The sequence below is a fragment of the Meleagris gallopavo genome, chromosome 4 (genome assembly GCF_905368555.1).
Source record: "Meleagris gallopavo chromosome 4, MGAL_WU_HG_1.1, whole genome shotgun sequence".
NCBI classification, from domain to species: Eukaryota; Metazoa; Chordata; class Aves; order Galliformes; family Phasianidae; genus Meleagris; species Meleagris gallopavo.
In genome coordinates, this window is record NC_139407.1 from 59,212,684 (window position 1) to 59,226,067 (window position 13,384).

At 37.8% G+C, this 13,384-nt stretch overlaps 1 protein-coding gene across 1 annotated transcript in view; it reads left to right on the plus strand.

Moving 5' to 3' along the window:
* The first annotated feature begins 11,035 nt into the window (after positions 1–11,035).
* Positions 11,036–13,384, plus strand: part of WFS1 (wolframin ER transmembrane glycoprotein) — a 33,065-nt gene continuing 30,716 nt past the window's right edge. The window contains exons 1-2 of the mRNA XM_085223505.1: positions 11,036–11,495; positions 13,022–13,219. Of these exons, the coding sequence (XP_085079631.1) occupies positions 13,027–13,219 (193 nt within the window). The 5' untranslated portion in view covers positions 11,036–11,495; positions 13,022–13,026. The remainder of the gene's footprint in view (positions 11,496–13,021; positions 13,220–13,384) is intronic.

Sequence of the window (13,384 nt, forward strand, 5' to 3'; positions counted from 1 at the left end):
GCTGCTGTCAGAAATGAAAGAAACCACCACACCACTTTCTGATCTAATGCTCCCAATCACGAGGTTCTAGTGCAGCTGAGCCACTGTGAGATACCCACTCTGGTTTTGCTAAGGGTAGCCCATACTTCACTGAATTCTACCACCACAGGAGAAAGCCAATAAACTGCAAAGCATTTCCCATACTTCCAATACTCCAATCTACAGCCAAAGGAGGGCCACAATTATTTATCTCACAGATCAGTCTTTACTCTTCCAACTGGTGTATTTTTCTATTGCTAGTCTTAGTGTCTCACACTTCATGTTGATACTGATTCTGTTTTTAGAGATTTAAGTCATTTCAAAAACTACCTACCATCCCATTAACTTACCTCTCATTAATGTTATGCAGAATTCATCGTACCTCTGAAGAAGATACCCAGTTATTGACTTCAAATAGAAACAAAATAATGTGCTGGGCTTTTTTTACTTTTTTTTTTTTTTTTTTCTGAACTGTTTGTTTTCTAGTTTGAACTGCTGTGAAATAATTATATTAGGAGTCAACAATGAAAATTGTATTGTCATTTATCTCCTCAAATGAAGCAGCTCTGCGCAGTTTAGGAAATCAACATTTTGAATTGGAAACAGATTTTCTAATTCTCAAGTTACTTTTAAATTCTATTTTAAAAGTCTGAAAACTCAAACATTATTCTTGTGCTCTTTCAGTTTCATATGCAAATACTGAATGATGATAAATCATTTTTATTTCATAAATCTTCTCCCAAGTTGTAAATAAAATTATATCTGTAGCTCACATATGAGATTACAAAAGCTTTTAAGACCTCTTAAGACTTCTGAGAGCCTTTCTGTAAATTAATGCCAGGCTGTGAGAACAAGTACAAAGGAATCTTGAGGTCACTTAAAAGACCTCCCTTATGTAACATAATTTTTTGTCAGGACTATGATCTTAGTCACATATGTTAACATAATTTATTTTCCCTACTTTCATAATGGATCCAAGATGCAGCCTATAGTGAATCAGCTACGATTCACCACACTAACTCTACAGTTTTCTTTATTCTAGGATGGTTAAATTGGCCATCAATAATCAAATATTCTCCTTATCATATGGCACCATTTGCTAGAAATTTAGAAATTGCAAAAAGCTGTATTTGGAAACAATAAACACAGACATCTTTCTTATCAGTTGCCTGTACATCTTCAATTCCAGAACTCTCTACCCAGCATGCTGAAAATTCTTCCTGCAGGGTTCTCTTTCTTGATTTCTCATCCCACCAGATACTGTTTGGTCCATAACAATTTACTTTGATCAAGTGTAATTTCTGAAAGAATCAAGTAATTTTAAAGTATTCTTTTGTATAGTTGTAGCCTTTTAGCTAGCTGAAAATGGCTATGACTGTTTCCAAAGTCACTCAGTTATTTCCAGTTCTCAACTGTTAAAATAGTTGTTATTTCAGCCTGCAAGCTGAGATATGTCTTCAGTTATTTGATCATGAAATTTGTTTACAAGTCTCTTGTTCTGAGCTGAGTCCTTGTTTTCTTCATACAACCTAACTCGAGCCAGGTCAGCACACTAATCCTGGAAAGACTTAACACCTCAACAAGGCCAAGTCATTGAGTATTCATAGCTGTATGTCATACTAATTTCCTGCATGCATATTAAAATGAATGGAGCATCAGTGTACTGCCATCCTGAGTAAGCCATCACTCAGGTTCCAGAATGTTTTGCAGATATATGACCCTATTTTTCTCCTTCCTGAAGACTTACAATATTTTCCATCTTCTAGAGGTTTTATTGTACAATATTTTGATGCTTATTTTTCATCAGAATACATAGGAAATTGAAGTATTTCCCAAAAAGAAAAAAAAAAAGAAAGAAAAAGAAATCTGCTGTTTTAACCTTATTTAAGCTTTATCAAAGTTTTATTTAATGAGACATTCAAGCTAATTCCAAGGATAAATCAGGAATATAGTCACATAGAAAGAAGTGTATGAAACTCAGAGTCTAAGTGCATGGACAAAGAAGTAAAAATAATAATAATAATAATTAAAAAAAAAATCCAAATTATACATCCTTACAAAGGACCAGGGGTAAAGAGTAGTGATAGAATGATCTGAAGCATATGGCAGAACAAATATTGCCTTAAAATACAATAAATATTAAAAAAAGGCATGGTGTGCCAGACCAAAGATTTGCTACTGTCTGATTCAGCAATATTGGTTGGAGTGTTTACTGCATACTGGGCAGCTCTAAATACTGGTAAGCCAAATACTGATGACTGAAGAACTGATTATATATAAGGAAACAAACAAAGAAACAAACAAACACACCTCAAAAACTAGAATTGTAATAACATGACTTAAAAAAAAAAAAAAAAAAGAATAAGTATGGGATTAATCAATTCTTTTATCAAGAAGTAGTGCATCTGCATTGCAGATTAACTGTGCCAAGCACGGCTGACGATATATACAAAGCAGAAAGCACCCTTAGGAGATTAAGTGGAAGAGAGATTTTTGCAGGGAATCAAGATGAAGGCAATAAATAGATGCCAGGATTTACTGGAGAAAGGTGTGAGGTACATCAGTGCATCTCCATGTGACTTTTGATACTGACACTCCACCACTAGTGACACCGGACCTTGGCTACCTCCTGCTTTCAGGACACCATTCCTGAGGAAGGAACAATTTTGTTACAAAAAACAACAGTCTCTTTGAATTGGAGTGGTAGTTGCTATGTATGACCTGTGCTGTCTAATGACTCTGGCATCCTGAAGGATAACTGACCCAAATCCAAAACTTGGCTGAATGTATGTTTTCTACTTTTATTTGTGATTGTTTTGCATTATAATGGTATTTTCAAAAGGGGAAAAAATATTCTGAAAGTAAGCAAAATAACAACATTAATGCAACTCTCCCCATCAGATGGTATTATGTATATTAAAATAAAATACCTGACTTCATCTGTCATTCACTTAAGTGAGTTATTTACTTGGGCCTTCGTAGTAAAGTCTATCTATGCATAGTCATAATATGTTTTGGATATCTTACAAAGTATTTAACTCTGCTGCTGAATATATGGTTTGTAGCTGTACCAAGCTTCTCAGCTGGAATTTTCCTACACTTGAACAATTTCTTCCATTGAAACAGAACATGTCTTAATGTTATGAGACCTTTTGAGAACATATAAGCAGTGAAGTTTCTAATTCTGTGCACTGTGTTCCCCATTCAAGGATGTTTTGGACTTGTTCTTTCAAAGGGAACTAAAAAGAAAGGAAAACTATAACTCACATCTCTTTAAGAGTAAGCTTTGCAGCCTTTTTTTCCTAGCTATTTGTGTTCAAAGGGCTTTTATCCAATAATCTGTTAGAAACACGTGAAAACTAACACTGGTATTAAATATAAATTTTCACATTTATTGATATCTCATGATACACTCAATTTTATAAAACTAGCAGTTACGTTTCATTAGCTGTTACATCAAAGCAAAAACACCTAACACCTTGCGTTCTCCTTAAGCTGAACCAAATGTAATACTTTATTTCAACCAATGCTATAAATTACTCCGCAGTTTGAATTCTATATAACCACAGTAAAATAAAACAATGCTTATGTCAGTACCACCTTTTTCTTACAATAGCTTTTTCTTTATACCAAGTCTAAGCATTTTGGAGAAGAAAAAAAAAAATGAAAATAGACAGTTTGTGCAATCAGACATGTTGCAGTAGGTTAAAAATTCAGAATATAAAAGATTCCAACCAACGATGGTTTTTAAGGTTAAGGTGAGATAGGGATACTTATTAAATTTTATGCATGTACACACCTACATGAGGGAGCAGGAAAAACAATTTTACTTATGTAAGATTTGTGGCAAATATTAAATGGTAGATATATTGCTGGAACAGAGTTCTGAAGGCTGAAAGTGGACAAAAGAACTCCGTGTAAAGTTTGAAAGATGATCTTGGCTCTTGAAAAACACAGTAATTTGTGAAGTAGTAACAGAAACAAACATTTTTTCTAAACTGTTTCCTCTGTACGAGTAAGTCTGTAGAGTCTGAGTCCATCCCCTCCCACAGAACTTCCTGCTTGACTGCTTAGATGCTTGCTTATGATTAGATGCATTCCTTATGAAGCCCATTTTGGGCACTTATGTCTTCTCACATTATTATAGGGATCTCAGGAGAATAACTGAGCACGTTGCATGCTTCTGCGTGACCAGACACTGAAGAGTCAAGACTGATGATGTCACCGACAAAGATGCTAAATAGAGTCAGTCTCAATACCAACCCCTGAGGAACTCCCAGGTCTCTGCCTAGATATCAAGCCTTTGGCAACAGCTCTTCAAGTGCAACCATCCGGCCAATTCCTTATCCACTGAATGGTCTTTCCATCAGATCCATATACCTCCAATTTGGAGACAAGGATATCATAAAGGACAATGTCAAACACTCTGCACAAGTCCAAAATATGTCAGTTGTTCTTTTCTTATCCACTAATGCTGCAACCCCATCACAGAATGCCAACAAATTTGCCAGGCATCAGGTGCCGTTACTGAAGCTGTGTTGGTCCTTGAGAGTTCAAGAAAATTACATTTTCCATCATCTTAACTTTATTGTAAATCACCATTTTCCCCACTAACTAGTAGATTAAATACATTTCTACCATCTAAAATATAGCAAATGCTTTTAAAAAATGAAGAGTTATTGCCACCTGGTGGGAGTGATGTGTTTTTCAACTTAACAGCATTGTGAAGGTATTGAAACATCTCACACTGACCAACACCTTCCTGAGGGTTTCCATTAACTACATTTTGCACTATGAGAAAAATCGTGATTGCATTTGCTATGACAAAACAGCATTATTAGAGGTGCTCCAGCCTGTTTTTATGCTCCTTTTATAGTCGTTTAAAGTCACTATTAAAGTTACTAAATCACATTACTCTCAATGTTATCAACAGGATTGGAATACTGAAATGTGTAAATAAAATTTGAAGAAGTGAAATCTTTAGTAGAAAAGTTGGACAAAGAACAGATACTTCAACCTATATTTCAGATCGACCAAACCATCTGTCTTGATTTTATGCAGTCGTCAAGGAATAATGTGGACTTTTCCAGATATAGGTAATCTGAACTTCTCTATTTAATGATCCATTAATTCACTCATATTTTTAATGAACTCACATCACTATTCACTTTCTTTTCACATTCCTGACAATGTGTTTGTATGCAAAACTGTGAAATGACTGGCCAATTTCTAGGCAGGAAGTAGTGAGATTTGTAGATAGCAGTATTGACATAACTATGATTTGAAAGTTTAATGACTAATACGACACTACGAAGGCTTCCTGACTAAAACACTGAGAGGCACAATATGAAAGAATTTCATCTGACATGTATAGGACTAAAAGTGTATATTCCTGTCAGAAAAGTAATTTGCAGTATGACAGTTTTACACAATTTTGAGAACTTAATTAAATGGTACACAGTCTCCTGCTACAGAATCCTTTGCATTAAACATGTCTGCAATTGAGATGTAGCAACTCAGTTTTTCAGATAATAATTTATACATAACATTTTCTGGCTGGAGAACAAAATGTCTGCGTTTGCTGCTGTGTAGCAGATGGATTACTGGAAAGGATGGAAGGTAGCTTAAATTACTAACACTTTATATTTCAAGCTATGCGAGCGGATGTGACAAAAAAATTGTAATTTCCATTTATCCAAAGTAGATGGAAGATTATTTTCTCCTGAAATGTGTGTGGGAAGATGCCTTCAGAATGAATGCAGGTATTGAACTGGGCTACTTCTCAAGCTAAATTCCCTTTAACTATTAAATTCCAGATGTAACACTGCCAAGTATCAGGAATTTTCCATGATAAATTATTTTCTATGATAATCTTATTCACTTTTTCCTTATGCAGTTTTGTAGAAAACAAACAGAAAAATCTTTGCTTTAGAGTAAATTCTTTTAATCCATTCAAATTATTCTAAAAAGTATCTATAACATTGAGGTTAACTCATTAATATACTGGAGTGACACACTGGAAAATCTGTAAATTTTAAAGCAATTCTTGCATCACTGCCATTTGATTTGTATCTCAGATATGAAATCCAGAGCTGTATTTCAGAAGAGCAAACTCCTTCACTGGGGAATGATGGTAATTACCTGAATCACACTGGTTTTTGTTGCTGTTTGTTTGTTTGTTTAAATACATTTAAAAATATTATTTATTTATTATGGCTGAAGGAATGTTTTTGATTTTACGGTTTTCAATTCACTCTTTGCAGGCTTGTTTAATTCATAAAATAGTCTGTTATTCAGTCAAACAGATGGCATGCATATGTGTCTCTTTAAACAGGTAACAGCTGCATATTATGTCCTACATGCATTAGATTGGATCTGCAACTGCTGTTCTGCCTGAAATTAATGCACTGCAGTATCCAAATTGTTTCGTTCATTTACACTAGAGGTCACTGCGAGCAAGACTATGCTCACAGTGCAAAGGAATGAACAGTAATGAATCAGTTTGCAGGATATTTGCGGAGCACTTTGCAATTTGAAAGAACGATGCAAACTCATCTGTGCTACAAGCTCGAGGAGGGCCGTGGCACTTCATTTAGAAGTGGTACTTCTAAATGAGGGCAACCTCATTTATTTACAAACTCTGTAGAAACTCCTGAGCAAAAAGTTACATCTACCAAGAAATTCTCAGTGTCTGAAGACGTCAAATTTCATTTTAGACCAAATTTAATCTCTGTTAACACCAACTTGATTCAAGATACATTCGTGGACTCAATTCATACCTGTTGCTGGTTTTTTTTTTTTTTTTTTTTTTTTTTTTTTTTTTTTATGCATAAAGGTCTGAGATAATATTTTCCCGCTCTTAGAAAACTGCCGTTTCCTCTAGGCAGTAGCAGAATAAAATGAATAAAACTTCAATTCAGATGCAGCATCAGGCTTTAGAAAGTTAAGTTTGATTTGTACTGTGTACCAGCAATGAAATCAGCAGCTCTCTCATGGTCGTGCTGTCAAAAGAACAATCGGGAACGTCTGAGGAACCAAAAGAGGAGCACGTTCTTCTCGCCTCCTTTAGGAAATGAGTTACCTTAGAAAAGTCGCTGTTGGACATTCACAGCCTTAACTATTACCTCTGAGTTTGCTGCTGGCATCTTTTTAAAATCTTGTCCTTTTTCACCGCATGTGTCCATGACTAAGAAAACAGCTGGGAAATAAATACAGAACTGAACATACGATGCCATGTAACTGACCTAGAGCATAAGTATTCGTGAGGAGAAGGCTGCCTTTTCTCACAGCAGGGAAAGCTTATGGGAGGGAATGCTACAGCACTGCTCTTTCCTATAATGCAGTGACGCTGGTTATTACTTGCCTGTGGCCTTGCCAAGAGGCAGAAGGACATTGGGATAAAGATAAGTTGAGCAATGGACAGGGAGAGATGCTCACATTGCCTTATGTATTTATGCATATGAAAACAAGTTTTTACACAAAAGCTCTTCCAACTCTAAAGTGTTACATTTAATATGCAGATTTGACAAGATTCCTCACCATCAATCTTCACAGAACTCCCCACTCACTATTTTTACTTGCTTTTAGAGACTGCCTTTCTATGTTTTTCTTTCCATTTCCTCCCACCCTTGCCTTTTACTAATTCTTCCTCCTAAATATCCATCCCAAATAGCACTTACATGCTAGTTACTGACATCGCATCATTCAGTTTCTGGATTCTATATCTGTCTAGATTCTACTGTGCTTAAAGTATTAAGTACGAATTAAGTATTTGTGACAGAAGATGACTGCTCCTTTAGATTTACACATAGCCTGAAAAAAGAGTCTGTTTGCAGGTGGTCTTTAGAGCCTAGTGAAACAATAGTATCTCAAGCTGCTCATGAGGCATGCTAGAGATTTTACTGCACTAATTTTATGCTGATATAATCCCTCCATCAATCAAATTATGCTGTTAAATAGGTGTAACAAAGTAAAAAACAAAACCTATTATTTCAAAACAACACCTCTTCTCTTAATTGGAAAGGTGGGGCAAAGATGTTTGAGACATCTTCAAGTATAGCTTATTTAGCATCACTTAGATATTCTTATTTAATGTACCTTTCATGACATGTAACTACAGAAGCTGCACATGGCAATTTTCTCCAGATTTTTCAGCTTTTATACTCTCACACCTGCTGACAATTCTGTTTGGTTTTTTTTTGTTGTTGTTGTTGTTAGGATTAACATATTCTGGACACATCCAGACAAATTACATCAAATCTCTTTCTTACTTTACTGTGGACTAAAGAAACAGATTTCTATTTGGAGTTACTGTGACAAACAGAGTTGAAGACTGTTCACTGGAATGATTCATACTTCATGCAAGTTAATTTTCATGGATTGTCACTGTGTTCTTTCACCATTTTAGGAAACATTTGATTAAAAGTTTTTTTTATATGCCAACAATACAACAAATGTGATTTCACTTTAGCATTAGGCGACTGCAGGGGGTTGGAACTAGATGATTTTTGAGGTCCCTTCCAATCCAAGCCATTCTGTGATTCTATGATAATGATGGGTAAATCAGTTTGAATTGATTGATTTAGTAACAAAACATTCTATGTAATAGTGCTCAGTATGACCTTGTCTCTTTACAGTTGTAAATTAAATTTTCTGAGTGACAGACTTTTAAAAAACATTTAAATAGTACAATCATACCAAAATGTGAGAATACAAATTTCATAACAGAATGTGAAGATGCTAATTTTGTATCACATTCCAGAGTCAGTGCAGCTTAACAGAGGCTATGTATGAGCTGCTGAGATCATTGGAAATCCCTGATCATGTTTCCAGATTTCCTTGATGCTCCTATGGAAAAGCAGCTAATTTCAGCCTGTAGCCCAATGACATAACTAGGACATTCATGTGATCACTTACATTTTATTATATGTTGAGTAAACAACATTTACAGAAAACAGAGTCAACATCACTTTGTAAATGTACAAAATACTTGTAAAAGGGCTGGATGAAACTGGCTGGACACCAAGCTTTTATTCTGTCCTTACTACAATAGGATTTTTTAAATCATAGTACATAACTGCCATCAGTTATTACAGTACTTCCAGGGTTCTTCTTTTAAACTGAAGCAGTTGGCAACTGTGATTATGTCAAATGCAAACCAACATATGTGATATGGCATGAGTCAAAGTGAGGTTAGTGGAGTTGATATCAGTGGCTGATTCCATGCTTAAGTTTTGCTTACTCCAAGTTATGTTATGTATATTTATATACCTGAGTACATAAAGTGCGTGTGACAGTTAAGACACTGTTGAGGTTTAGGTGGTATTTTCTAAAGTTAAGGAGCTAACCAAGTTCAACAATGAAACAAATGTGCATATACACTGCACATCGCTTATAAACAATCTGTGAATATATTTTACATTGAGTTTCAATGTTTAACTGAGTAGTATTCAGTGGAGGTAGTTTCAAATTTGAACCAAGATCTTCAGGAATGGCTTATACCAACTGTTGGAAAGAAGTGGACATAAGCAGTACAGAGAGGCCTTATTTTACACTTCCTTGATAGTCGTTTTTCCAGCTACCACCCTCATTTCCACCTGTTCCCTAAGCAAGCTACATCTGTTATGCACACCCACTAAATATCAAATCAATTTTATAGAGTAATAGCTTAAAGCGAATGTGAATAGCAGGGGGAGCAGATTGCAGCAGTTAAAGTTGTTGTATCTGAGTTAGGTCGCACTGTCAGTCTGAACAAACAACTGAGCTGACAACATAAAGCAGGCACTTAGATTCCTGACAAAACCAGATTAGATTCAGAGAGGAAAAGCATCTTCTTAAAAGTGACCTTCTGGGTTGTTTATTTTTCCACCAAAAATAAAATAAAATAAAATAAAATAAAAAATTAAGTAATAAGCTGAACTTCCTGTTGAGACTTATTTTGGGTAAAATTAGATTTTTTTTCTGAACTCCAAGGTAAAGAAATAGAAAGGAAAGCACAGGTGCTGGGGATTACATTTTTGTTTGGGGATAGAAAAAATATAAGGCAGTGACATCAACAAATATGATCGTAGAATTGTATGAATTAGAAGGGACTTTTAAGGCCTCCTAGTCCAACTCCCCTGCAATGAACAGGGACATCTACAGCTCAATCAAGTTGCTCAGAGCCCCATTCAGCCTGACCTGAATGCATCTCCAGGCAATTCATTCTAGCACTTCACTTATCATAAAAGGTTTCTTCCCTATATCCAATCTAAAACTCCCCTCCTTTAGTTTAGAAACCATTTCCCCCAGTCCTCTCACCACAGACCCTGCTGCAGTCTGTCCCCTTCTTTCTTACAGCCCTTTACACACCAAAAGGCTCCTCTCAGAGGTCTCCCCGGAGCCCTCTCTAGACTGAGAAGTAGGACCTAATATCTTAAAAATTAAACATACCATAGCATTCTAACACCTGCTATAAACTCATAACTTCCAAAAAACTTACCTAGCGACTAACTTAATGACTAAGTTACTCTGCAGTTTAAATTTAAGCTCCTGCTTAGAGTTTGTGAGAGCTTCATTTTGAACTAGAAACTGTTGATAGTGCTCCATAGAGGCTGATTTACTTTTAGGCAGCTCAAAACCAAGCAGCAGCGCATTGCTTCTACAAAGAACCACCAATACCACACCAACCCTCTCAGCTACACTCCCATCTCACGGCAAGCCTGCAGTATATGTGACACAAGTACGAGCATACAGTACTAACTTTTAAGAGCTTTTATTATAATTAATTCCTCAATCACGGCCATTTCGCCTCCTCCTCTCTTCGCCCCCTTTGTTCCCTATGGAGGAATACAGCCCCATCCTTTCTCATAACACCACACCGCCGCTTCGGAGCTGACCCCCACCGCCCTCACAGGAAGCACTCCTCCACACCCGCCCCCCCCACCAGCCACCTCCCTCCGCCCGGCCCGCCCGCCTCCCGCTGGTACCGCCCCCAGCGGCGGAGCCGCCCCCGGGGCGCTGAGTGGCAGCGGCGCTGGCCGCTCACGAGGCGCCGCGGGAAGGAGCCGCGGCTGGGGGAGGGCCGGGCCACCCCTAAGGGCGGCGGGCGGCCGCTACGGCCCCACTCGGCGCCCGGCGGCTGCGGAGGAACTTTGATTTGTCAGCTAGCCGGCGGTAGCTTTGCCTCGGTGAGCGGCCGGAGTGAGGGCCGTGGGCAGGACGGCGCGAGCTGCCATCTCCCTCCCGGTCCCCGCGGCCTTCCGGGGTGGTGGAGTGGTGCTGCTACTGCCCGGGCGCCCTCCGGCCTCTCGGGCAGCGCCCCTGCCCGGCCGCAGTGGATGTGAGGCGGCTCCTCCTGCCGCTCTGCTCCCGAACTTTGCGAGGAGGAGCTGTAATCAAAGTTAAGGATTAGCGTTTGGGCGCAGAGAAACTTGAGAGTGTCCTTTGTAGGAGGGACTGTTGAGACAGCAGTATTTTGTTAAGTGCCTGCGCCTGAGGTAAGTCTCTCCCTGTTTGCCTCACGTGTAGGACGGCGGCCTTCGTCGCCCTGTGTCCGTCTGTGTTGGGACACCCTTTGCAGGCAGACCTGTGTTGCATCTGACAGTGCTCCGGAAGGTTAAGCTGAAAACGGGTTGCAAAGTAACTTTTGTGATTGTACAGTGGTTAAAAATACTCATGCTGGTTTACGGGGAAAGTATTTTAATCTCTGTGCTTTCCTAGGGCTTGTTAGAAGGGTGGTTGAGTGTAGAACTGTATTGGTTTATTTATAGCTTGATATAGGGATGCAATACAGAAATGCGTTTTCTTTCTTTCAGTAAAGTCTTTTTTTTCTTTTTTTTTTTTTTTTTAATATAAGCTTCATTTTGGCAAATAGGTTGTCTAAACTGCAGAGAATATTTTGCCGTTTTAATGCTTTTGGTGCTTTCAGCATCCTGTCCTGATTTGGTGCTCTTTAAGTGGAGGTGAAGCTTTTGGCTGCGTTAGGGATTGTATCCCTGAGTTTGGCTGCATTGCTTCCACTTCCATGAGACCTTTAGGTCAATGAACTGGATAGCTGTTTTAAAGGTATAGTTGGTAAGCAAACACCTACAGTGTTTGTCATGAATTACTTCATTTCAAGGGGCTTGCTTTCAAGCAGAGAGTTATTCCTTGTCATGCTGTGGTAGCATAATGTGTGCCTTCCAACTTCCTGTCTGGTATGAGATAAGCATTCAGTAACCAAATTCACTGATTTAAGGAAATCTGCTCTACAGAACAGAGGTCGCCTCGTTTCAGAGAGGGTTTGCACTGGGAGTTAAAAGGCCTTTTCTTATGGGGAATCGTAAGGCCTTCACTCCTTGCCTGAGTGTTTTCTATTTACTTCATAAAATCATGAACTAAGTAGGAAATAAAGTGAGCTTATTTCGGGTTCTGTATATTTCACTTCCAGGTATCCACAAAGATAGTCTTTGACTATCTCACAAAGAGTGTCTTTGGTGATGTTCCTCTTTTTGTTTTCAGTTTCAGAGTTCTCCTTTGCCTTCTCACCTTCTTTGCCTCCTCTTTTTTTTATCCTTCCCTGCTGTTTGACTTTGGTGGTGGCTGTGCACCAGGCCCTTGGGATGGAGTCAGTTTTTCTATTGTTTTAAAATGGACAGTATTGTTCTATGAAAGATTTAGGAGTGAATCTTTATTTCTTGCATATGCAAAATTAGACACAAATAGTTGTCTGTATGTAGTATTTACAGGATTTAATTGTGAACTGTTTGTCTATTCTTGAAAATCAATTCTTATTTAGTTAATGGATAAAGGCAGTAGCTATTCTTGTATAATGCTATATGTGGTCAGTCAATAATCAGCAGTAACTGTTGATGCTTGGAATGATTCAAGGATGTATTTGTACATCCTGAAGTTGCTAGCAATAGTCTTGCCATTTTCAAGACTTTTTGTAATTATATATGCAGATTCAGATTTTAAATTTTACTTTGTTTTTATGTAATGATTCTGCTACTTGACAATTAATCCCTCTTCTCTTCTGTTGCAGCGAAAATGAGCTCAAATTCTGATCTTCCATCAAATCCCTCTCAACCACAACTGCATCTTGGAAGGTCTCAGCTGAACGCTGCTGCTGTGGACCGTAGTGAGAGCAGTCATAAATCTGGACCACCCTCAGGAGATGCTGCAACTCCTTCTTCTTCAGTTCCAGGCTACTCCCATAGCAGGGAGAAAGCTGAAAAAAATGGTGAGTATGAAAGCAGTTCTTCTGCAAAATTGAGTTATGTTAAATCTTAAGAGATCAATATGTGTATATACTTTAAGCTCTTGCTCTGAAGAGACACTGCCAATTAATAAAAAGCAGCCTCTAAATTCTTGACCTATTGTTTTGGAAGAGTTTTTTTTTTTCTTT